The following is a 23,483-nucleotide window of genomic DNA, read 5'->3' on the forward strand; positions in this document are numbered from 1 at the left end:
CCCAAGAATTGTAGGCGTACCTTGGGTAAAGATGAATTTGTTTACAGAGAGGAAATTAAGACTTTGGTGGCATGGTGCGAAGACAATAACCTATCCCTCAACCTCAGCAAGACGAAGGAATTGGTTGTTGACTTCAGAAGGAATAGCGGACCGCACGACCCCATTTACATCGGTGGTGCGCAAGTGGAACAGGTCAGAAGCTTTAAGTTCCTCGGGGTCAGTATCACAAATGACCTGACTTGGTTCAACCAAGCAGAGACCATTCCCAAGAAGGCCCACCAGCGCCTCTACTTCCTGAGAAAACCAAAGAAATTTGCCCTGTCCCCTAAAACCCTCACTAATTTTTATAGAAGCACCGTAGAAAGCATTCTTCTAGGGTACATCACAACCTGGTATGAAAGTTGTCCTGTCCAAGACTGGAAGAAGCTGAAGAAGATCGTGAACACAGCCCAGCACATCACAGAAACCAATTTTCCGTCCTTGGACTCACTTTACACCGCACGCTGTCGGTGCAGTGCTGCCAGGATAATCAAGGACATGACCCACCCAGCCAGCACACTTTTCGTCCCTCTTCCCTCCGGGAGAAGGCTCAGGAGCTTGAAGACTCGTACGGCCAGATTTGAGAGCAGCTTCTTCCCAACTGTGATAAGACTGTTGAACGGATTCTGACCCGGATCTGAGCCGTACCCTCCAAATATCCGGACCTGCCTCTCGGTTTTTCTTGCACTACCTTACTTTCCCTTTGTAAACCAGGGAGCGCGAAGCGCGGAATCAAATATCGCTGAGATTATTGCACGCTCTGGTATCAATTGTTTGGCGACAATAAAGTAAAGTAAATTATTCTCATGAGTTTTCTCTGCCCAAAACTATCGAAACTACGCCAAGTGCGGCCTGACTAGTGTTTAATAAAGGATCAGCATTATCTTCTTACTTTTACAGTCTGTTCCTCTTGAGATAAATGGCACCATTGCATTAGTTTTCTTTACCATAGACTCAGTCTCTAAGTTAACATTTTCGGAGATTTGCTCGAGCACTCCTTTGTCTCTCTGACCCTCGCATGATTGAATCTCCTCCCCATTTAGATAATAGTCCGCACTATAGTCCGTATAACCAAAATGCGTTTTCCTATATTACCCAATACTGTATTCCATCTGCCATATTTCTGTACATTCGTCCAATTTTGTATGTTCTGCTACAATCGCTTAATTTCCTCAGCACTGCGTACCCATCCACCGTATTATCCGCAAACATTGCTACAAGCCATCAGTTCTATTATCTAAGTCATCGAAAATGTGGAAAGTAGCAGTTCCGATACTGACCCGTGAGGGAAAGCACTAGTGATTCGAAGTCAATCAACAGCCACATTTCAGGTACCTAATCAAACACATTCTGAAAATCCAAGTACATAACACCCACTGCCTCTCTGTCATTCACTGTAATGGTTGTTTCTTCGAAGAAAAATATCAGGGTTTTCAGGCAAGATTTCCCTTCATAGAAACCATACTTATTTCGAATTATTTCATTATTTATCTCCAAATACCTCGAAACATCTTTCATAATGGACCCCACACGATCCCAACAACTGACGCCAGGCAAACGCCCTGTAATTTTGCTTATTTTGCCTTCCTCGCTTCTAAAAGACCTTAGGTTCATCCGGGAAAACGAGAGTTTTCTGGACAGGACGTACAGTGAGGTCGTTACACCGAGGATACCGGAAGAGAGTAGGAGGGCGACGATGAGCAAGGAAAGGGTGCTTGAAGTACAGGAGACCCCGGGGGATGTGCCTCTCGTAAACAGGTTCACCCTCTCGGAAGCTATCGGGACAGAAGATGATGCCAGCCTGAGAGGCGGTCAGGTCTGCGAGTCAACAATTAACGCTGAAGCAAAGCCGAGGAGACAGACGTCAGGCATAGCCGTGGTAGTAGGGGACTCCATAGTGAGAGGTACAGAAAGGGGTTTCTGTGGCAACAGGAGAGATTTAAGGATGGTGTGTTGCCTCCCTGGTGCCGGGATCCAGGAAGTCACGGACCGAAAGCAGGGAATCCTCAAGAGTGAAGGTGAACATCCGGAAATGGTGCTGCATGTCGGCACAAATGACGTGGGGAAGAAGAGGAAAGACATTCTACAGCGTGACTTCAGAGAACTCGGAAGAAGGCTGAAAAGCAGGACTTCCAGGGTAGTTATCTCGGGTTTGCTTCCAGTTCCTCGTGCTGGAGTGGGCAGGAACAGGGAGATAATGGATCCGAATGTGTCACTGAGGAACCGGTGCAGGAAGCAAGGATTTACATTCTTGAACGACTGGGGTATGTTTCGGGGTAAGGATGAATTGTACAAAAGGGATGGTTTGCACCTTAATAAGCGGCGCACCAGCATCCTGGCAGGCAGGTTTGCCTCTGCAACACGGGTGTGTTTAAATTAAGTAGTGGGGGGGAGGGGACGAACTGGAAATATAAGGATGGAGATAAAGGGAAAGTGAGAAGAAGAAAAGTTAAGAAAGACAGCAGAATGAACAGAGCAGAAAGCTCAAGAAGGGATCATACTGTATTGGGATGTAAAATAGGAATTGATATGGGAGTTGAGGGGAGTAATGCATTAAAAGTATTATATATGAATGCACGGAGTATAAGAAATAAAGTAAATAAGCTTGAGGCTCAGTTGGAAATTGGTAAGTATGATGTTGTGGGAATAACAGAGACATGGCTTCAAGTGGACAGGGCCTGGGAAATGAATATTCAATGATAATACGTCCTATCGAAAGGACAGACTGATGGGCAGAGGGGGTGGGGTGGCTCTGTTGGTGAGGAATGATATTCAGTCCCTTGCGAGGGGGGACATAGAATCCGGAGACGTAGAGTCAGTATGGATAGAACTGAGAAATTCTAATGGTAGAAAAACCCTACTGGGAGTTATCTACAGGCCCCCAAACAGTCGTCTGGATGTAGGTTGTAAGTTGAATCGAGAGTTAAAATTGGCATGTCACAAAGGTAATGCTTCAGTTCTTATGGGGGATTTCAACATGCAGGTAGACTGGAGGAATCAGTTTGGTACTGGACCCCAAGAAAGGGAGTTTGTGGAGTCCCTCCGAGATGGATTCTTAGAACAGCTTGTACTGGAGCCTACCAGAGAGAACGCAATTCTAGATTTAGTGTTGTGCAATGAACCGGATTTGATCAGAGACCTCGAGGTAAAGGAGCCATTAGAAGGTAGTGACCATAATATGATAAGTTTTAATCTACAAATTGAGAGGGAGCAGGGAAACTCGGAAGTGTCAGTAGTACAGTTGAACAAAGGGAACTATGGTGCTATGAGGGAGGAGCTGGCCAAAGTTCAATGGAACAATACCCTAGCAGGGATGACAGTGGAACAGCAATGGCAAGTGTTTCTGGGAATAATACGGAAGGTGCAGGATCAGTTCATTCCAAAGAGGAAGAAAGATCCTAAGTAGAGTAAGGGGAGGCCGTGGCTGACAAGGGAAGTGAGGGACAGTGTAAAAATAAAAGGGAAGAAGTATAAAATAGCAAGGACAAGTGGGAAGCCGGAGCATTGGGAAACTTTTAAAGAGCAAGAGAAGGTAATTAAAAAGGCAATACGCGGAGAAAAAATGAGGTACGAAGGTAAACTAGCCAAGAATATAAAGGAGGATAGTAAAAGCTTCTTTAGGAATGTGAAAAGGAAAAAAAAAGTTAAGACCATAACTGGGCCCTTGAAGACAGAAGCGGGTAAATTTATTATGGGTAACAAGGAAATGGCAGAGGACTTGAACAGGTACTTTGGATCTGTCTCCACTAGGGAAGACCCAAACAATCTCCCAGATATAATAGTGGCCAAAGGACCTAGAATAGTGGATGAACTGAAGGAAATTTATATTATGCAGGAAATTTATATTAGGCAGGAAATAGTGTTGGATAGGCTGTTGGGTCTGAAGGCTGATAAGTCCCCGGGACCTGATGGTCTGCATCCCAGTGTACTAAAGGAGGTGGCTTTAGAAATCGTGGACGCATTGGTAATCATTTTCCAATGTTCTATAGATTCTGTGGATTGGAGGGTGGCTATTGGTGCCCCTCTCTTCAAGAACGAAGGAAGAGAGAAAACAGGGAATTATAGACCGGTTAGCCTGACGTTGCTGGTGGGAAAGATGCTGGAGTCAATTATAAAAGATGAAATTGCGATACATCTGGATAGCAGTAGCATGATCGGTCCGAGTCAGCATGGATTTACGAAGGAGAAATCGTGCCTGACTAATCTTCTGGAATTTTTTTTGGGATGCAACTATGAAAATGGACAAAGGAGAGCCAGTGGATGTAATGTACCTGAACTTTCAGAAAGCCTTTGATAGAATACCACATAGGAGATGAGTGGGCAAAATTAGCGCACATGGTATTGGGGGCAGAGTACTGGCATGGATTGAAAATTGGCTGGCTGACAGAAAACAAAGAGTAGCGATTAACGGGTCCCTTTCGGAATGGCAGGCGGTGACTAGTGGGGTACCGCAGGGTTCAGTGCTGGGACCGCAGCTGTTTATAATGTATATTTATGATTTGGGTGAGGTAATTAAAAGCAAAATTAGCAAATTTGCCGATGACAGAAAGCTGGGTGGCAGTGTGAAATGTGAGGACGATGTTAAAAGAATGCAGGGTGACTTGGACAGGCTGGGTGAGTGGGCAGATGCAGTTTAATGTGGATAAATGTGAGGTTATCGTCTTTGGTGATAAGAACACGAAGGCAGATTATTATCTAAATCGATAATAGGAGATTTTGTGGACGTGAGAAGGACACCCGCATGGTTTGTTGCCTCCCGGGTGCCAGGGTCCGGGATGTCTCTGACCGGGTGCACGACATTCTTGGACGTGAGGGAAAGCAACCAGAAGTCGTGATACATGTTGGGCCCAACGACATAGGCAGGAAGAGGGATGAGGTCCTGAAGTGTGAGCTTCGGGAACTAGGCAGAAGGCTGAAAAACAGGACCTCACGGGTGACGTCCTCAGGATTGCTGCCAGTGCTACGTGACAGAGATGGTAAGAATTGGAGGAGATAGCAGTTGAATGCGTGGCTGAGGAGTTGGTGCAGGGAGCAGGGTTTTAGATTTTTAGATCATTGGGATCTCTTCTGGGGAAGGTGGGACTGGTACAGATTGGATGGGTTGCACCTGAACTCGAGGGGGAGAAATATCCTTGCAGGTAGGTATGCTAGCATGGTTCGGGAGGGTTTGAACTAATTTGCGAGGGGGATGTGCCCCAGAGCGATACAGCAGTGAAAGAAGTGCATGGAGTAAAGACAGATCTAACATACAGAGAGGCTTTGAGGAAAGAGAAGCAGAATAAACGGTGTAAAGACAGTAAGGTAGAAGGGCTGAAATGTGTGTACCTCAATGCAAGAAACTTCAGGAACAAAGGTGATGAACTGAGAGCTTGGATACATACATGGAATTATGATGTAGTGGCCATTACAGAGACTTGGCTGGCACCAGGTCAGGAATGGATTCTCAATATTCCTGGATTTCAGTGCTTTAAAAGGGATAGAGAGGGCGGTAAAAGGGGAGGAGGGGTGGCATTAATGGTAAGGGATACTATTACAGCTACAGAAAGGGTGGGTAATGTGGCAGGATCCTCTTTTGAGTCAATGTGGATGGAAGTCAGGAACAGGAAGAGAGCAGTTACTCTACTGGGGGTATTCTATAGGCCCCCTGGTAGCAGCAGAGTTACAGAGCAGCAGATTGGGAGGCAGATTTTGAAAAGGTGCAAAAATAACAGGGTTGTTATCATGGGTGTCTTTAACTTCCCTAATATTGATTGGCACCTGATTAGTTCCAAGGGTTTAGATGGGGCAGAATTTGTTAAGTGTGTCCAGGATGGATTCCTGTCGCAGTATGTGGACAGGCCGACCCGGGGAAATGCCATACTAGATCTAGTACTAGGTAATGAACCGGGTCAGGTCACAGATCTCTCAGTGGGTGAGCATCTGGGGGACAGTGACCACCGCTCCCTGGCCTTTATAATTATCATTGAAAAGGATAGAATCAAAGAGGACAGGAAAATGTTTAATTGGGGAAAGGCAAATTATGAGGCTATAAGGCTAGAACTTGCGGGTGTGAATTGGGATGATGTTTTTGCAGGGAAATGTACTATGGACATGTGGTCGATGTTTAGAGATCTCTTGCGGGATGTAAGGGATAAATTTGTCCCGGTGAGGAAGATAAAGAATGTTAGGGTGAAGGAACCATGGGTGACAAGTGAGGTGGAAAATCTAGTCAGAAGGAAGAAGGTAGCATACATGAGGTTTAGGAGGCAAGGATCAGATAGGTCTATTGAGGAACATAGGGAAGAAAGAAAGGAGCTTAAGAAGGGGCTGAGAAGAGCATGAAGGGGGCATGAGAAGGCCTTGACGAGTAGGGTAAAGGAAAACCCCAAGGCATTCTTCAATTATGTGAAGGAAAAAAGTATGACAGGAGTGAAGGTAGGACCGATTAGAGATAAAGGTGGGAAGATGTGCCTGGAGGCTGTGGAAGTGAGTGAGGTCCTCAATGAATACTTCTCTTCGGTATTCACCAATGAGAGAGAACTTGATGATGGTGAGGACAATATGAGTGAGGTTGATGTTCTGCAGCATGCTGATAATAAGGGAGAGGAGGTGTTGGAGTTGTTAAAATACATTAGGACAGATAAGTCCCCGGGGCATGAAGGAATATTCCCCAGTCTGCTCCACGAGGCGAGAGAAGAGATTGCTGAGCCTCTGGCTAGGATCTTTATGTCCTCGTTGTCCACGGGAATGGTACCGGAGGATTGGAGGGAGGCGAATGTTGTTCCCTTGTTCAGAAAAGGTACTAGGGATAACCCGGGTAATTATAGACCATGAGCCTTACGTCTGTGGTGGGAAAGCTGTTGGAAAAGATTCATAGAAATAGGATTTATAGGCATTTAGAGAATCATGGTTTGATCAGGTACAGTCAGCATGGCTTTATGAAGGGAAGATCGTGACTAACAAGCCTGATAGTGTTCTCTGAGGAGGTGACCAGGCATATAGATGAGGGTAGTGCAGTGGATGTGATCTATGTGGATTTTAGTAAGGCATTTGACAAGGTTCCACACGGTAGGCTTATTCAGAAAGTTAGAAGGCATGGGATCCAGGGAAGTTTGACCAGGTGGATTCAGAATTGGCTTGCCTGCAGAAGGCAGAGGGTGTGGTGGAGGGAGTACATTCAGATTGGAGGATTGTGACTAGTGGTGTCCCACAAGGATCTGTTCTGGGACCTCTACTTCTCGTGATTTTTATTAACGACCTGGATGTGGGGGTAGAAGGATGGGTTGGCAAGTTTGCAGACGGCACAAAGGTTGGTGGTGTTGTAGATAGTGTAGAGGATTGTCAAATATTGCACAGAGACATTGATAGGATGCAGAAATGGGCTGAGAAGTGGCAGATGGAGTTCAACCCGGAGAAGTGTGAGGTGGTACACTTTGGAAGGACAAACTCCAAGGCAGAGTACAAAGTAAATGACAGGATACTTGGTAGTGTGGAGTAGCAGAGGTATCTCGGGGTACATGTCCACAGATCCCTGAAAGTTGCCGCACAGGTGGATAGGGTAGTTAAGAAAGCTTATGGGGTGTTAGCGTTCATAAGTCGAGGGATAGAGTTTAAGAGTCGCGATGTAATGATGCAGCTCTATAAAACTCTGGTTAGGCCACACTTAGAGTATTGTGTCCAGTCCTGGTCATCTCACTATAGGAAGGATGTGGAAGCATTGGAAAGGGTACAGAGGAGATTTACCAGGATGCTGCCTGGTTTAGAAAGTAAGGATTATGATCAGAGATTAAGAGAGTTAGGGCTTTACTCTTTGGAGAGAAGGAGGATGAGAGGAGACATGATCGAGGTGTACAAGATAATAAGAGGAATAGACAGAGTGGATAGCCAGCGCCTCTTCCCCAGGGTACCACTGCTCATACAAGAGAACATGGCTTTAAGGTAAGGGGTGGGAAGTTCAAAGGGGATATCAGAGGAAGGTTTTTTACTCAGAGAGTGGTTGGTGCGTGGAATGCACTGCCTGAGTCAGTGGTGGAGCCAGATACACAAGTGAAGTTTAAGAGACTACTAGACAGGTATATGGAGGAATCTAAGGTGGGGGCTTATATGGGAGGCAGGGTTTGAGGGTCGGCAAAACATTGTGCGCCGAAGGGCCTGTACTGTGCTGTACTATTCTATGTTCTATGTTCTATGTTCTATGAGTCAAGTTAGGAAAAGGGGAAGTACAACGAGATCTAGGTGTTCTTGTTGATCAGTCATTGAAAGCAAGCATGCAAGTACAGCAGGCAGTGATGAAAGCTAATGGCATGCTGGCCTTCATAACAAGGGAAATTGAGTATAAGAGCAAAGAGGTTTTTCTGCAGCTGCACAGGGCCCTGGTGAGACCACACCTGGAGTACTGTGTGGGTCTCCAAATTTGAGGAAGGACATTTTTGCTATTGTTAAGGTTAATTCCCGGGATGGCGGGACTGTCATATGTCGAAAAATTGGAGCGATTGGGCTTGTATACTCTGGAATTTAGAAGGCTGAGAGGGAATCTTATTGAAACGTGTAAGATTATTCAGGGATTGGACACGCTGCAGGCAGGAAGCATGTTCCCGCTGATGGGTGAGTCCAGAACCAGAGGCCATAGTTTAAGAATAAGGAGTAGGCCATTTAGAACGGAGTTGGGGAAAAACTTTTTCACCCAGAGAGTGGTGGATATATGGAATTCTCTGCCTTAAAAGGCTGTGGAGGCCAAGTCTCTGGATGCGTTCAAGAAAGATATGGATCGAGCTCTTAAAGATAGCGCAATCAAAGGTTATGGGGATAAGGCAGGAACTGGATACTGATTGCGGATGATCAGCCAGGATCACAATGAATGGCGGTGGTGGCTCGAAGGGCCGAATGGCCTACTCCTGCCACTATTGTCTATTAAAACAGTCGGGTGACATTTGCAATTTTCCACTCCTCCGGTAGCATGCCAGAAACAAGTCATTCCGGAAAGATCATGAACAATGCGACCTCTGTCAGGACTCTGGCATATAGTCCATCTGGCCAAGGTGACTTGTTCAGTTAAGGTCCTTCAAGTTTGTGATAGATACGGCAATCACGCCAGCTCTCTGACATTTAGGGACCTCGGGCACACTGCTAGTGTCTTTTACGTTGAAGGCAGATGCAATCTGCCAATTCTTCATCTGCGATTTCATTATCCCCCATTACTACCTCGACACCATCAATTTCCAGTGGTCCAATATCAGCTCTCAACACCATTTTATTCTTTATATAACTAAATAAATGTGTCATTTCTTTATCTTATTGGCTAGCCTGTTCTCGTATTTCATATTTTCCTTTCTTATAGCTCTTTTAGTTGCCCTTTATTTTTGGATTTTAAATTCTTTCTAAGAGACCATTTATTTTAAGCTCCCGAGTAAGACATTGGTTATTACACTACATCCAGGCCTAGATAGCTTTCCCGAGTTGGCTCGAGCACAGGCTGCTCGAAAAAGCTACCTTGTAGGCATTAACCAAGTTTCTCTCTTGCGATCCGGCACTAACCTGAATTTCCCAATCGCCTTAAATATTCAGGTGCACATGAGAATTGTGTCATTACCTTTCTTACATGCCTTTTCGAACTCCCTTTGCAATCTAAACCACACTGCATCTATTATTTTGAGGTCTATATTTGATCCCACATTGAATTTTGTTGTTAAACTCGCAATTTCCTAACTCCACCTGCCAAGATCCTATGTCACCTCCTTCAGAAGATGTAATCCCATCTGTTACCAACAGACCTACCCCACCGACTCTGATTTCCCGCCTATCCTTCTGAACAAAGTATATCCTGAGATGTTAAGCTGAGTATTTTGGCCTTCCTTCAGCCACTACTCAAAAATGGCCACGGCGTCATATCTACCAACCTTATCCGGCACCTCCAGTCCTATATTCTTCACAATTTTGATTTTGACTCTGTGCTGGAATTTAATCCTTTGTTCTGTCTGCATTTGTACCCAGTCAATGATTTCTCCTTCCTTACATACGTGTTACATATAGCATCTACTTGTAAACCAGGATGTAACTAGTAGAGTGGATAGGGGAGAACCAGTGGATATGGTATATTTGGATTTTCAAAAGGCTTTTGACAAGGTCCCACACAGGAGATTAGTGTGCAAACTTAAAGCACACGGTATTAGGGGTAAGGTATTGGTGTGGGTGGAGAATTGGTTAGCAGACAGGAAGCAAAGAGTGGGAATAAACGGGACCTTTTCAGAATGGCAGGCGGTGACTAGTGGGGTACCGCAAGGCGCAGTGCTGGGACCCCAGTTGTTTACAATATATATTAATGACTTGGATGAGGGAATTAAATGCAACATCTCCAAGTTTGCGGATGACACGAAGCTGGGTGGCAGTGTTAGCAGTGAGGAGGATGCTAAGAGGATGCAGGGTGACTTGGATAGGTTGGGTGAGTGGGCAAATTCATGGCAGATGCAATTTAATGTGGATAAATGTGAAGTTATCCACTTTGGTGGCAAAAATAGGAAAACAGATTATTATCTGAATGGTGGCCGATTAGGAAAAGGGGAGGTGCAACGAGACCTGGGTGTCATTATACACCAGTCATTGAAAGTGGGCATGCAGGTACAGCAGGCGGTGAAAAAGGCGAATGGTATGCTGGCATTTATAGCGAGAGGATTCGAGTACAGGAGCAGGGAGGTACTACTGCAGTTGTACAAGGCCTTGGTGAGACCACACCTGGAGTATTGTGTGCAGTTTTGGTCCCCTAATCTGAGGAAAGACATCTTTGCCATAGAGGGAGTACAAAGAAGGTTCACCAGATTGATTCCTGGGACGGAAGGACTTTCATATGAAGAAAGACTGGATGAATTGGGCTTGTACTCGTTGGAATTTAGAAGATTGAGGGGGGATCTGATTGAAACGTATAAGATCCTAAAGGGATTGGACAGGCTAGATGCTGGAAGATTGTTCCCGATGTTGGGGAAGTCCAGAACGAGGGGTCACAGTTTGAGGATAGAGGGGAAGCCTTTTAGGATCGAGATTAGGAAAAACTTCTTCACACAGAGAGTGGTGAATCTGTGGAATTGTCTGCCGCAGGAAACTGTTGAGGCCAGTTCATTGGCTATATTTAAGAATGATTTAGATATGGCCCTTGTGGCTACGGGGGTCAGGGGGTATGGAGGGAAGGCAGGGGCGGGGTTCTGAGTTGGATGATGAGCCATGATCATAATAAATGGCGGTGCAGGCTCGAAGGGCCGAATGGTCTACTCCTGCACCTATCTTCTATGTTTCTATGTTTCTATGTTTCTTATTCAGCTGTATCATACTGGTTCCTGTTCCCCAGATGTATTAGCTGAAACCACTGCCAATAACTCTGGTAAATCTGTGAAAGTTATTTCATATTAATTTCTTAGATTTACAGAAAGACTTCAATAAGGTAGCGAACGTGATGTTAGGTTCCAAGAACGTTTTGTTCAGTCATTTCCCCGCTCACACCCTCAGTCTTTGATTTCCACCTACCTCACATTGTCATCATCTCCTGAAGGTAGAAGTATGCTGCGTTTGGCGTACCTGTGGGGAAATAATAATAATAATAATAATAATTTCCGTAATCTGGAACCTATCTGCTTTAAGGCTCATTAAGTCATTCTTTGAAACATTTCCACCGCCTGTCTCAGACACAGCATCCCACTTTTCAGACTTAGGGAGGATTGAATAGCATTCAGGTATACGATGGATGAGCGCAATAAATACTTTGCATTTGTCTTCATTGTTGAAGGAATCAGTAATCTGACCAAGACTCGACGGGAACGTGTTGTTCGGCGACCAATCAACAGAGAGACAGTCATTAAAACAGGCATAGAAAACAACAAAGGCAGTTGTCGCGGCAATGACTTTGAGTCTGCTAGGCTTTAGAGTGTGCAGTCTAAGATCCTCATGTTTAGACGACGGAAGAGTATCTGTCAACATTTTTTTGTTTTTGTTTTCCTATTTTTCAATTCCTTATCTGTCAGTGAGAATTGCTCCTGAGCAATTCTTTGTTGTTTGTTTGTGATGCAGATGTCTGGAACTCGTCCACCCTGCCGGATAAACAAATCTGCCCCTGGCACACCGAGCTGCAGCTTCTGGGACAACGTATTAGGGAACCAGAGCTGCTGATCGATGACCTTCGCATCATACGGGAGAATGAGGGTGTGATCAATAGAGGTTACCGGTTTAGAGCTCTAACGGTATCAACCAAGTTTGTGTATAATAGAACAGTGGTCGGCCTTATCAAGAACGACGACGAAACGTAGTATAGAGAATAAGCGAAGCGGCTGGGGAATTAGGATGAGAAGAACAACCTGAGCCTGAACGTGGGGAAAACAAAGTATCATTGTGGATTTCGGAAATGTGCGATCAAACCATAACTCTCTACGAGAAAAAATCGTCACCGCGGTACCGTGAACTAAATGCACCAAGGTTCCATATGATATAAACAGACTTAGGCCATTGAGCGCTTCGAAGCTGTGCCATTCCTTAATGGCTGATCTCGGATCCCAGTCAACCCCATATAGCTGCGTCCTCGCCATACCCTTTGGTGACCTGACCGATCAGAGAACGATCGTCTTTCACTTAAATATACGTGCGGCCTTTGCATCCGCCGCAGTCTGTAGCAGAGCAACCCACAAATTCACTGCTCTCGGTTAAAATTAAATTCCTTAATTCTAATGAATTATGCGTCAAATTGGATACAGTACCCTCCAGTTCTGGATTCCCTCACCACATGAAACATCCTCTACAAATCCACCCTATCCAGTCCTTTCCCCACGCATTCGTTTATATTACAGAGAGCACAACCCAAAGCTGCGAAACGCCCTTCACATGTTAATCCTTCAGACCCGGAATTAGCATCATGAACTTCCTCTGGACCAAAACTGTTAAAAATACACCCAGCGCGCCCTGACTAGTGTCTTTTGAAGCTCATCATTACTTCCTTGCTTTTATATTCTATTTCTCCTGTAATAAATGGACCGCAGGAGAAATACAGAGACCGCAGAGAATACCGGAGAAAGCATACGCTTTCTTTTTCACAGACTCAACCTATTTTTAACGTTTTGCGAGACAAGCACAAGGACTCCTAAAGTCTCTCTGAATCTCTGATAACTGAACGCATTCCCCATTTATATAATAGTCCGCATTATGGTTCCTTTAAGATGCATTACCATCCCATGTCAGAATTAAGTTATTTTGGAAAGATCATAAAGAATGGATCCGTTATCTCTTCAGCAACTTCTCTCAGGTCTCGGTCACGTTGACCATTGGACCAAAGGACATCTAACTTGATTCCTTTTATATTGACTGGTATTTGTTCCTTTGTTATAAGAAGGACACTCACGCCTGCTTGCCGAGCTCTGGCACACTGGTGGTGCATATGTATCGTGCATCTTCTGAATTATTCCCAAATTTTTCATCAATCTAAGCTCTGCTATCAGCACCGCAGGTACCACTCTCCTATCCATCAGGGCAAATCCATTATTCCATTGCAATACTGATACATCTGTGTTATGTTTCTATCTCTCACTTTGCGGTATGAATTCTATCATATTATGATCACTGCCTCCTATGGCTTCCTTTACGTGAGGCATCCAAGTAAGATCTAGGTTATTACACAGCATCCAGCCACGCGACAGTGAGAGTAGGAATGCGATGAGGTGGAGGATAAATGCGTGGCCGAGGGATTGGAGCAGGGGGCAGGGATTCAAGTTTTTGGATCATTGGGACCTCTTTTGGCACCGGCGTGACCTGTACCAAAAGGACGGGTTACACTTGAATCCTAGGAGGACCAATATCCTGGCAGGGAGATTGGCGAGGGCTACTGAGGTGACTTTAAACTAGAATGGTTGGGGGGTGGGAATCAAATTAAAGAGGCTAGGCGTGAGGAGGTTAGTTCACAACAGGGGGATGGGAACCAGTGCAGAGAGACAGAGGGGTGTAAAGTGAGGGTAGAAGCAAAAAGTACTAAGGAGAAAAGTAAAGGTGGCAGGCCGACAAATCCAGGGCAAGCATTAAAAATGACCACTTTTCAACATAATTGTATAAGGGCTAAGAGAGTTGTAAAAGAGCGCCTGAAAGCTTTGTGTGTCAATGCAAGGAGCATTCGTAATAAGGTGGATGAATTGAAAGTGCAGATTGTTATTAATGATTATGATATAGTTGGGAACACAGAGACATGGCTCCAGGGTGACCAAGGATGGGAGCTCAACGTTCAGGGATATTCAATATTCAGGAGGGATAGACATGAAGGAAGGGGAGGTGGGGTGGCGTTGCTGGTTAAAGAGATTAACGCAATAGAAAGGAAGGACATAAGCCGGGAAGATGTGGAATCTATATGGGTAGAGCTGCGTAACACTAAGGGGCAGAAGACGCTGGTGGGAGTTGTGTACAGGCCACCTAACAGTAGTAGTGAGGTCGGAGATGGTATTAAACAGGAAATTAGAAATGTGTGCAATAAAGGAACAGCAGTTATAATGGGTAACTTCAATCTACATGTAGATTGGGTGAACCAAATTGGTAAAGGTGCTGAGGAAGCTGATTTCTTGGAATGTATGCGGGATGGTTTTTTGAACCAACATGTCGAGGAACCAACCAGAGAGCAGGCTATTCTGGACTGGGTTTTGAGCAATGAAGAAGGGTTAATTAGCAATCTTGTCGTGAGAGGCCCCTTGGGTAAGAGTGACCATAATATGGTAGAATTCTTCATTACGATGGAGAGTGACATAGTTAATTCAGAAACAAAGGTTCTGAACTAAAAGAGGGGTAACTTTGAAGGTATGAGACGTGAATTAGCTAAGATAGACTGGCAAATGATACTTAAAGGATTGACGGTGGATATGCAACGGCAAGCATTTAAAGGTTGCATGGATGAACTACAACAATTGTTCATCCCAGTTTGGCAAAAGAATAAATCAAGGAAGTTAGTGCACCTGTGGCTGACAAGAAAAATTAGGGATAGTATCAATCCAAAGAAGAAGCATACAAATTAGCCAGAGAAAGTGGCTCACCTGAGGACTGGGAGAAATTCAGAGTTCAGCAGAGGAGGACAAAGGGCTTAATTAGGAAGGGGAAAAAAGATTATGAGAGAAAACTGGCAGGGAACATAAAAACTGACTGTAAAAGCTTTTATAGATATGTAAAAAAAAAGACTGGTAAAGACAAATGTAGGTCCCCTACAGACAGAAACAGGTGAATTGATTATGGGGAGCAAGGACATGGCAGATCAATTGAATAATTACTTTGGTTCTGTCTTTACTAAGGAGGACATAAATAATCTTCCAGAAATAGTAGGGGACAGAGGGTCCAGTGAGATGGAGGAACTGAACTAAATACATGTTAGTAGGGAAGTGGTGTTAGGTAAATTGAAGGGATTGAAGGCAGATGAGCCAGATGGTCTGCATCCTAGAGTGCGTAGGGAGGTAGCCCAAGAAATAGTGGATGCATTAGTGATAATTTTTCAAACCTCGTTAGATTCTGGACTAGTTCCTGAGGATTGGAGGGTGGCTAATGTAACCCCACTTTTTAAAAAAGGAGGGAGAGAGAAACCGGGGAATTATAGACCAGTCAGCCTAACGTCGGTGGTGGGGAAACTGCTGGAGTCAGTTATCAAAGATGTGATAACAGCACATTTGGAAAGCGGTGAAATCATCGGACAAAGTCAGCATGGATTTGTAAAAGGAAAATCATGTCTGACGAATCTCATAGAATTTTTTGAGGATGTAACTAGCAGAGTGGATAGGGGAGAACCAGTGGATGTGGTATATTTGGATTTTCAAAAGGCTTTTGACAAGGTCCCACACAGGTGATTAGTGTGCAAACTTAAAGCACACGGTATTCGGGGTAAGCTATTGATGTGGATGGAGAATTGGTTGGCAGACAGGAAGCAAAGAGTGGGAATAAACGGGACCTTTACAGAATGGCAGGCAGTGACTAGTGGGGTACCGCAAGGCTGAGTGCTGGGACCCCAGTTGTTTACAATATATATTAATGACTTGGACCAAGTTTACGGATGACACGAAGCTGGGTGGCAGTGTTAGCTGTGCGGAGGATGCTAAGAGGATGCAGAGTGACTTGGATAGGTTGGGTGAGTGGGCAAATTCATGGCAGATGCAATTTAATGTGGATAAATGTGAAGTTATCCACTTTGGTGGCAAAAATAGGAAAACTGTTTATTATCTGAATGGTGGCCGATTAGGAAAAGGGGAGGTGCAACGAGACCTGTGTGTCATTCTACACCAGTCATTGAAAGTGGGCATGTAGGTACAGCAGGCGGTGAAAAAGGCGAGAGGATTCGAGTACAGGAGCAGGGAGGTACTACTGCAGTTGTACAAGGCCTTGATGAGACCACAACTGGAGTATTGTATGCAGTTTTGTTCCCCTAATCTGAGGAAAGACATCCTTGCCATAGAGGGAGTACAAAGAAGGTTCACCAGATTGATTCCTGGGAGGGCAGGACTTTCATATGAAGAAAGACTGGATGAACTGGGCTTGTACTCGTTGGAATTTAGAAGATTGAGGGGGGATCTGATTGAAACGTATAAAATCCTAAAGGGATTGGACAGGCTAGATGCAGGACGATTGTTCCCGATGTTGGGGAAGTCCAGAACGAGGGGTCACAGTTTGAGGATAGAGGGGAAGCCTTTCAGCACCGAGATTAGGAAAAACTTCTTCACACAGAGAGTGGTGAATCTGTGGAATTCTCTGCCACAGGAAAGAGTTGAGGCCAGTTCATTGGCTATATTTAAGAGGGAGTTAGATATGGCCCTTGTGGCTACGGGGATCAGGGGGTATGGAGGGAAGGCTGGGGCGGGGTTCTGAGTTGGATGATCAGCCATGATCATAATAAATGGCAGTGCAGGCTCGATGGGCCGAATGGCCTACTCCTGCACCTATTTTCTATGTTTCTAAGATAGATTTTCCCCAGTCAGCTCGAGCACAGGCTGCTCTAAAAAGGCATTCAATAAATTCCTCTCTGGCGGTCCGACACAACCTGATTTTGTCAATTGCTTTACGTGTTGAATTCCCCATTACGATTCTGTCATTTTCCTTCTTGCACGCCTTTCCGAGCTCCCATTGCAATCCAAACCACATATCTTGTCTATTATTTGTATATGATTCCCACAATTTTTTTTACACTTGCAATTTCCTAACTCCACCTGGAAAGAATCCACATTCTCTAAACCTATATCACCGCTTCTTAAAGATGTAATACCATCTGTTACCAATAGAGCAACCCACCGCATATTCCATCCTGCCTGTCATTTTGATAAAATTATATCCTTCGAAGTTAAACTCTCAACTTTGTTTCAACCACAACGTCACAGCGACCAAAGTCTAATTGCAACACGACTTCGTCCACCTTATTATGAATGCTGCGCGCATTTAAATACAACACCTTCAGTGGTATTCTTCGTCATTTTGAATTTTGCCTCTGTAGTCGTATTTAACTTTTTGCTCTGTCTGTATTTGTTCTCAATCATTTATCTATCCTCCCTTACATGCATCTTTTTACACACATCATCTACTTGTGAAAGGACTGGCTCGCCCCGCTGACAGCAAATAAAGTCCATTGTTCTTGTTTCCTTAGTGTTTCAGCAAGGCTATCGCAAAGCGCCGCAAATCAGGCGGATTAACGAGCTAAGGTTGCATGGTGTTACCTGAGCGCACCCGAGCTGTCCGTCAGTTTGAGCACCCAACGGGTACAGCAACACTTTTGGCTAACTACTAGCCCGCGCACAGACTCAGTCTTCAATTAGAGCCAAGCAAAATCTATTCAGGTGGACGTATGCTGCGTCTGACTTTCCAATGGGTAAAATAAATAATAATAATTATTATTATTATTTTAATAGGTGCAGGAGTAGGCCATTCGGCCCTTCGAGCCTGCACCGCCATTTATTATGATCATGGCTGATCATCCAACTCAGAACCCCGCCCCAGCCTTCCCTCCATAGCCCCTGACCCCTGTAGCCACAAGGGCCACATCTAACTCCCTCTTAAACATAGCCAATGAACTGTCCTCAACAGTTTGCTGTGGCAGAGAATTCCACAGATTCACCACTCTCTGTGTGAAGAAGTTTTTCCTAATCTCGGTCCTAAAAGGCTTCCCCTCTATCCTCAAACTGTGACCCCTCGTTCTGGACTTCCCCAACATCGGGAACAATCTTCCTGCATCTCGCCTGTCCAAACCCTTTAGGATCTTATACGTTTCAATCAGATCCCCCCTCAATCTTCTAAATTCCAACGAGTACAAGCCCAGTTCATCCAGTCTTTCTTCATATGAAAGTCCTGCCATCCCAGGAATCAATCTGGTGAACCTTCTTTGTACTCCCTCTATGGCAAAGATGTCTTTCCTCAGATTAGGGGACCAAAACTGCACACAATACTCCAGGTGTGGTCTCACCAAGGCCTTGTACAACTGCAGTAGTACCTCCCTGCTCCTGTACTCGAATCCTCTCGCTATAAATGCCAGCATACCATTCGCCTTTTTCACCGCCTGCTGTACCTGCATGCCCACTTTCAATGACTGGTGTATAATGACACCCAGGTCTCGTTGCACCTCCCCTTTTCCTAATCGGCCACCATTCAGATAATATTCTGTTTTCCTATTTTTGCCACCAAAGTGGATAACTTCACATTTATCCACATTACATTGCATCTGCCATGAGTTTGCCCACTCACCCAACCTATCCAAGTCACCCTGCATCCTCTTGGCATCCTCCACACTGCTAACACTGCCACCCAGCTTCGTGTCATCCGCAAACTTGGAGATGCTGCATTTAATTCCCTCATCCAAGTCATTAATATATATTGTAAACAACTGGGGTACCAGCACTGAGCCTTGCGGTACCCCACTAGTCACCGCCTGCCATTCTGAAAAGGTCCCGTTTATTCCCACTCTTTGCTTCCTGTCTGCTAACCAATTCTCCAGCCACACCAATACCTTACCCCCAATACCGTGTGCTTTAAGTTTGCACACTAATCTCCTGTGTGGGACCTTGTCAAAAGCCTTTTGAAAATCCAAATATACCACATCCACTGGTCCTCCCCTATCCACTCTACTAGTTACATCCTCAAAAAATTCTATGAGATTCGTCAGACATGATTTTCCTTTCACAAATCCATGCTGACTTTGTCCGATCATTTCACCGCTTTCCAAATGTGCTGTTATCACATCCTTGATAACTGACTCCAGCAGTTTCCCCACCACCGACGTTAGGCTAACCGGTCTATAATTCTCCGGTTTCTCTCTCCCTCCTTTTTGAAAAAGTGGGGTTACATTAGCCACCCTCCAATCCTCAGGAACTAGTCCAGAATCTAATGAGTTTTGAAAAATTATCACTAATGCATCCACTATTTCTTGGGCTACTTCCTTAAGCACTCTAGGATGCAGACCATCTGGCCCTGGGGATTTATCTGCCTTCAATCCCTTCAATTTACCTAACACCACTTCCCTACTAACATGTATTTCACTCAGTTCCTCCATCTCACTGGACCCTCTGTCCCTTACTATTTCTGGAAGATTATATATGTCCTCCTTAGTGAAGACAGAACCAAAGTAATTATTCAATTGGTCTGCCATGTCCTTGCTCCCCATAATCAATTCACCTGTATCTGTCTGCAGGGGACCTACATTTGTCTTTACCAGTCTTTTCCTTTTTCCTTTTTATATTTCCGTAATCTGGAATGCATCTGGTACCCGGCTCATTATTCCATCCTTTGAACCATTTCCCGATCCTGACAGAGCGTCCTTCTGTTCTGACTGGTTGTCAGAACTTTAAATCAGGTCAGTTTGAAAAACGATGAGTTTGAAGAATATGAAGATAACAAAGAAGTAGAGGACCTGCCAGAAAAGCGGGATGCTGAGCGACGCAGAACTACGACGGTCAGTGTGCAGAGAGGGGAGTTCAGAGCTAGGCCAGATTTCGGATGAGTGATGAAACATGGAAGAAGGCTGAGTACATGAACTGGATTAAAGAACTAGCTGTGGACGATCACGTGAGATCTCAGCAACGTACTTAGTGCGATTAAGACGGACGAGAAATGGACACTGGAAGAAAAGTCTTTAAGATATGGAGTCATTAAAAGATAGGCTGGAAAGAACAATTACAAAATTTAAAGATCTGCGGTCAAAGCATAATCCTGTGCGAATTAAATGGACCAAGGTCTCAGAAGACCAGAATGCCACAAGACGTAGGAGCAGCATCAGGACATTTAGTCCATCGATTCTCCGACATGCCATAATGGCTGTTTCCCGATCCCACTGAACCCCATACATAGTAGTCATAGTCATATTTTATTGATCCCGGGGGAAATTGGTTTTCGTTACAGTTGCACCATAAATAATAAATAGTAATGAAACCATAAATAGTTAAATAGTAATATGTAAATTATGCCAGGAAATAAGTCCAGGACTAGCCTATCGGCTCAGGGTGTCTGACCCTCCAAGGGAGGAGTTGCAAAATTTGATGGCCACAGGCAGGAATGACTTCTTAAGACGCTCTGTGTTGTATCTCCGTGGAATGAGTCTCTGGCTGAATGTACCCCTGTGCCCACCCAGTACATTATGTAGTGGATGGGAGACATTGTCCAAGATGACATGCAACTTGGACAGCATCCTCTTTTCCGACACCACCGTCAGAGAGTCTAGTTCCATCCCCACAACATTACTGGTCTTACGAATGAGTTTGTTGATTCTGTTGGTGTCTGGTACCCTCAGCCTGCTGCCCCAGCACACAACAGCAAACATGATAGCACTGGCCACGACAGACTCGTAGAACATTCTCAGCATCGTTCGGCAGATGTTAAAGGACCTCAGTCTCCTCAGGAAATAGAGATGGCTCTGACCCTTCTTGTAGACAGCATCAGTGTTCTTTGACCAGTCCAGTTAATTGTCAATTCGTATCCCCAGGTATTTCTAATCCTCCACCATGTCCACACTGACCTCTTGGATGGAAACAGGTGTCTCCAGTACATTATCTCTCCTCAGGTCTACCACCAGCTCCTTAGTCTTTTTCACATTAAGCTGCAGATAATTCTGCTCACACCATGTGACAAAGCTTCCTACCGTAGCCCTGTACTCAGCCTCATCTCCCTTGCTGATGCATCCAACTATAGCAGAGTCATCCGAAAACTTCTGAAGATGACAAGACTCTGTGCAATAGTTGAAATCACAGCTTCCTTCTCCCCATACCCTTTAGTGTCCTGCCTGATCAGGAAACGTTCAACTTCCACCTTAATTCTACGCAAGGATTAAAAAAAATGGATTATCAAGCATTAGCCAACACTGTATTCCATCTGTCATATTGTTTTCACATTATTCCAATCTGCATACGTCGTGCTGCAACCGTCTTGCTTCCACAGCGCTACCTACCCCTCCACCTGTCTTCGTATCATCTTCAGACTTTGACACAAATCCATCAATTCAATGACTGAAGTCATGGACAACAGCGTGAAAAGCAGCAGTGAAATGCCCCCTTTTATTCCTAGTCGCTGTCTCCTGTCATTCAGCTATTCATGCCAGTAGGTTATTTTGTCTTGTTAAGCAGCTTCATTTGTGGCATTTTATCCAGTTAATGACATCCATTATTTCTCCTTTGCCCACCCTGCTCGTTACTTCCTCTTGGAGTTCTGCCAGAATTATCAGTTAATATTTGCTTTCATAGATTCCATGCTGACTTTAATTATTTTATCATTGGTCTCCAAGTAACTCGAAATCGTACCCTTAATAATGGATTCCAAACTTTATCCCAACCACCGACGGCAGTTTACCTTGCGTATAATTTCCCTTGTTTAGCCTTCCTCCCTCCTTAAAGAGTGGAGTGACATTTGCACTCTTCCAGTCTTCCGGCACCATGCCAGAATAAAGTGATTCGAGAATTATCATGACCAACGCATCCGTTATCTCTTTAGCACCTTCTCTCAGGACTGGCATTTGGTCCATCTGGCCCATTTGACTTATGCAGCTGAAGTCCTTTAAGTTTCCCTAGCCTTGTTCCTCTGTAATACCTGTCGCAATCACGCCTGCTGTCTAATCCTGATGGACCTCTGACATACAGGTTGTGTCTTCCACAGAAACGGCAAATGCAAAAGTAATCATTAAGTTCATCTGCGATATCTTTTCCCCCGAGTGCTACCAGACTCGCATTATTTCCAGTGGTGCAATGTTAACTCTCAACTCTTTATATAACTGAAGAAAAAAAACTTCTAGTATCCCAGCTTCATATTATGCTATAATATTCAATTTTCCCTCTTTATAGCTTTTTTTTTGCAATTTATTTGGATTTTATACACTTTCAAATCACCAAACTTCTCATTTATGCAGTGCTTACCATCTTTTGCCAGACACTTTTGCCTACCTTTGCCACTTGAGAACTTCTTCCTCTGTGGGACATGACTATCCTGCGCCTTATACACTATTCCTAGAAACTTCCGCTATCTGTGCTCTACCGGATCACCACCAGTATACCGCTCTAACCCACCTGAGCAAGCTCGAGCATCATGCCTCCGTAACTAACTTTATTCCGTTACGATACTGATACATGTGAGTTATGCTTCTCCCTTTCACATTGCAGTCCGAATTCAATCATATTATCATCGCAGCCTGCTTAGGATTCCTATACGCTAAGCTCCTGTATCAGCTGTTCGCTATTACACAACATGCGATCTAAGATAGACTTCGCCTAATTGGACCGAGAACAAGCTGCTCTAAAAAACCGTCTCATAGGCGTTCAACAAATGCCACCACTTGCCATTCGACACCAACTAATTTCGCCAATCCACTTGCATATTAAATTCCTCCATTACAATTATATCATTGCCATTATTGTCTGCATTTTTCAGCTCTTTTTGGCCAGTTGCATTCAGAAATAGCTTGCCTGCAGAAGGCAAAGGGTGGTGGTGGAGGGAGTGCATTCAGATTGGAGGATTGTGACTAGTGGTGTCCCACAAGGATCAGTTCTGGGACCTCTACTTTTCCTGATTTTTATTAACGACCCGGATGTGGGGGTATAAAGGTCGGTTGGCAAGTTTTCAGAAGACACAAATGTTGGCGGTGTTGTACATAGTGTAAAGGATTGTCGAAGATTGCAGAGAGACATTGATAGAATGCAGGAGTGGGCTGAGAAGTGGCAGATGGAGTTCAACCCGGAGAAGTGTGCGGTAGTACACTTTGGAAGGACAAACTCCAAGGCAGAGTAGAAAGTAAATGGCAGGATACTTGGTAGTGTGGAGGAACAGAGGGATCGGGGGTACATGTCCACCGATCCCTCAGAGTTGCCTCACAGATGGATAGGGTAGTTAAGAAAGCTTATCTGGTGTTCGCTTTCATAAGTCGAGGGATAGAGTTTAAGAGTCGCGAGGTAATGATGCAGCTCTATAAAACTCCAGCTAGGCCACACTTGGAGTATTCTGTCCAGTTCTGGTCGCCTCACTATATGAAG

The 23,483-nt window shown here is 44.6% G+C and overlaps 1 protein-coding gene across 2 annotated transcripts in view; it reads right to left on the reverse strand.

The window, feature by feature from the left end:
* LOC134343341 (uncharacterized) overlaps positions 1-23,483 on the reverse strand; it is a 207,682-nt gene that overhangs the window by 151,796 nt on the left and 32,403 nt on the right. For both annotated transcript variants that reach the window (XM_063042027.1, XM_063042028.1), the window contains exon 7: positions 11,530-11,580. In XM_063042027.1, coding sequence (XP_062898097.1) covers positions 11,530-11,580 — 51 coding nt within the window. The remainder of the gene's footprint in view (positions 1-11,529; positions 11,581-23,483) is intronic.

The sequence above is a fragment of the Mobula hypostoma genome, chromosome 3 (assembly GCF_963921235.1).
Source record: "Mobula hypostoma chromosome 3, sMobHyp1.1, whole genome shotgun sequence".
Classification (NCBI taxonomy): domain Eukaryota; kingdom Metazoa; phylum Chordata; class Chondrichthyes; order Myliobatiformes; family Myliobatidae; genus Mobula; species Mobula hypostoma.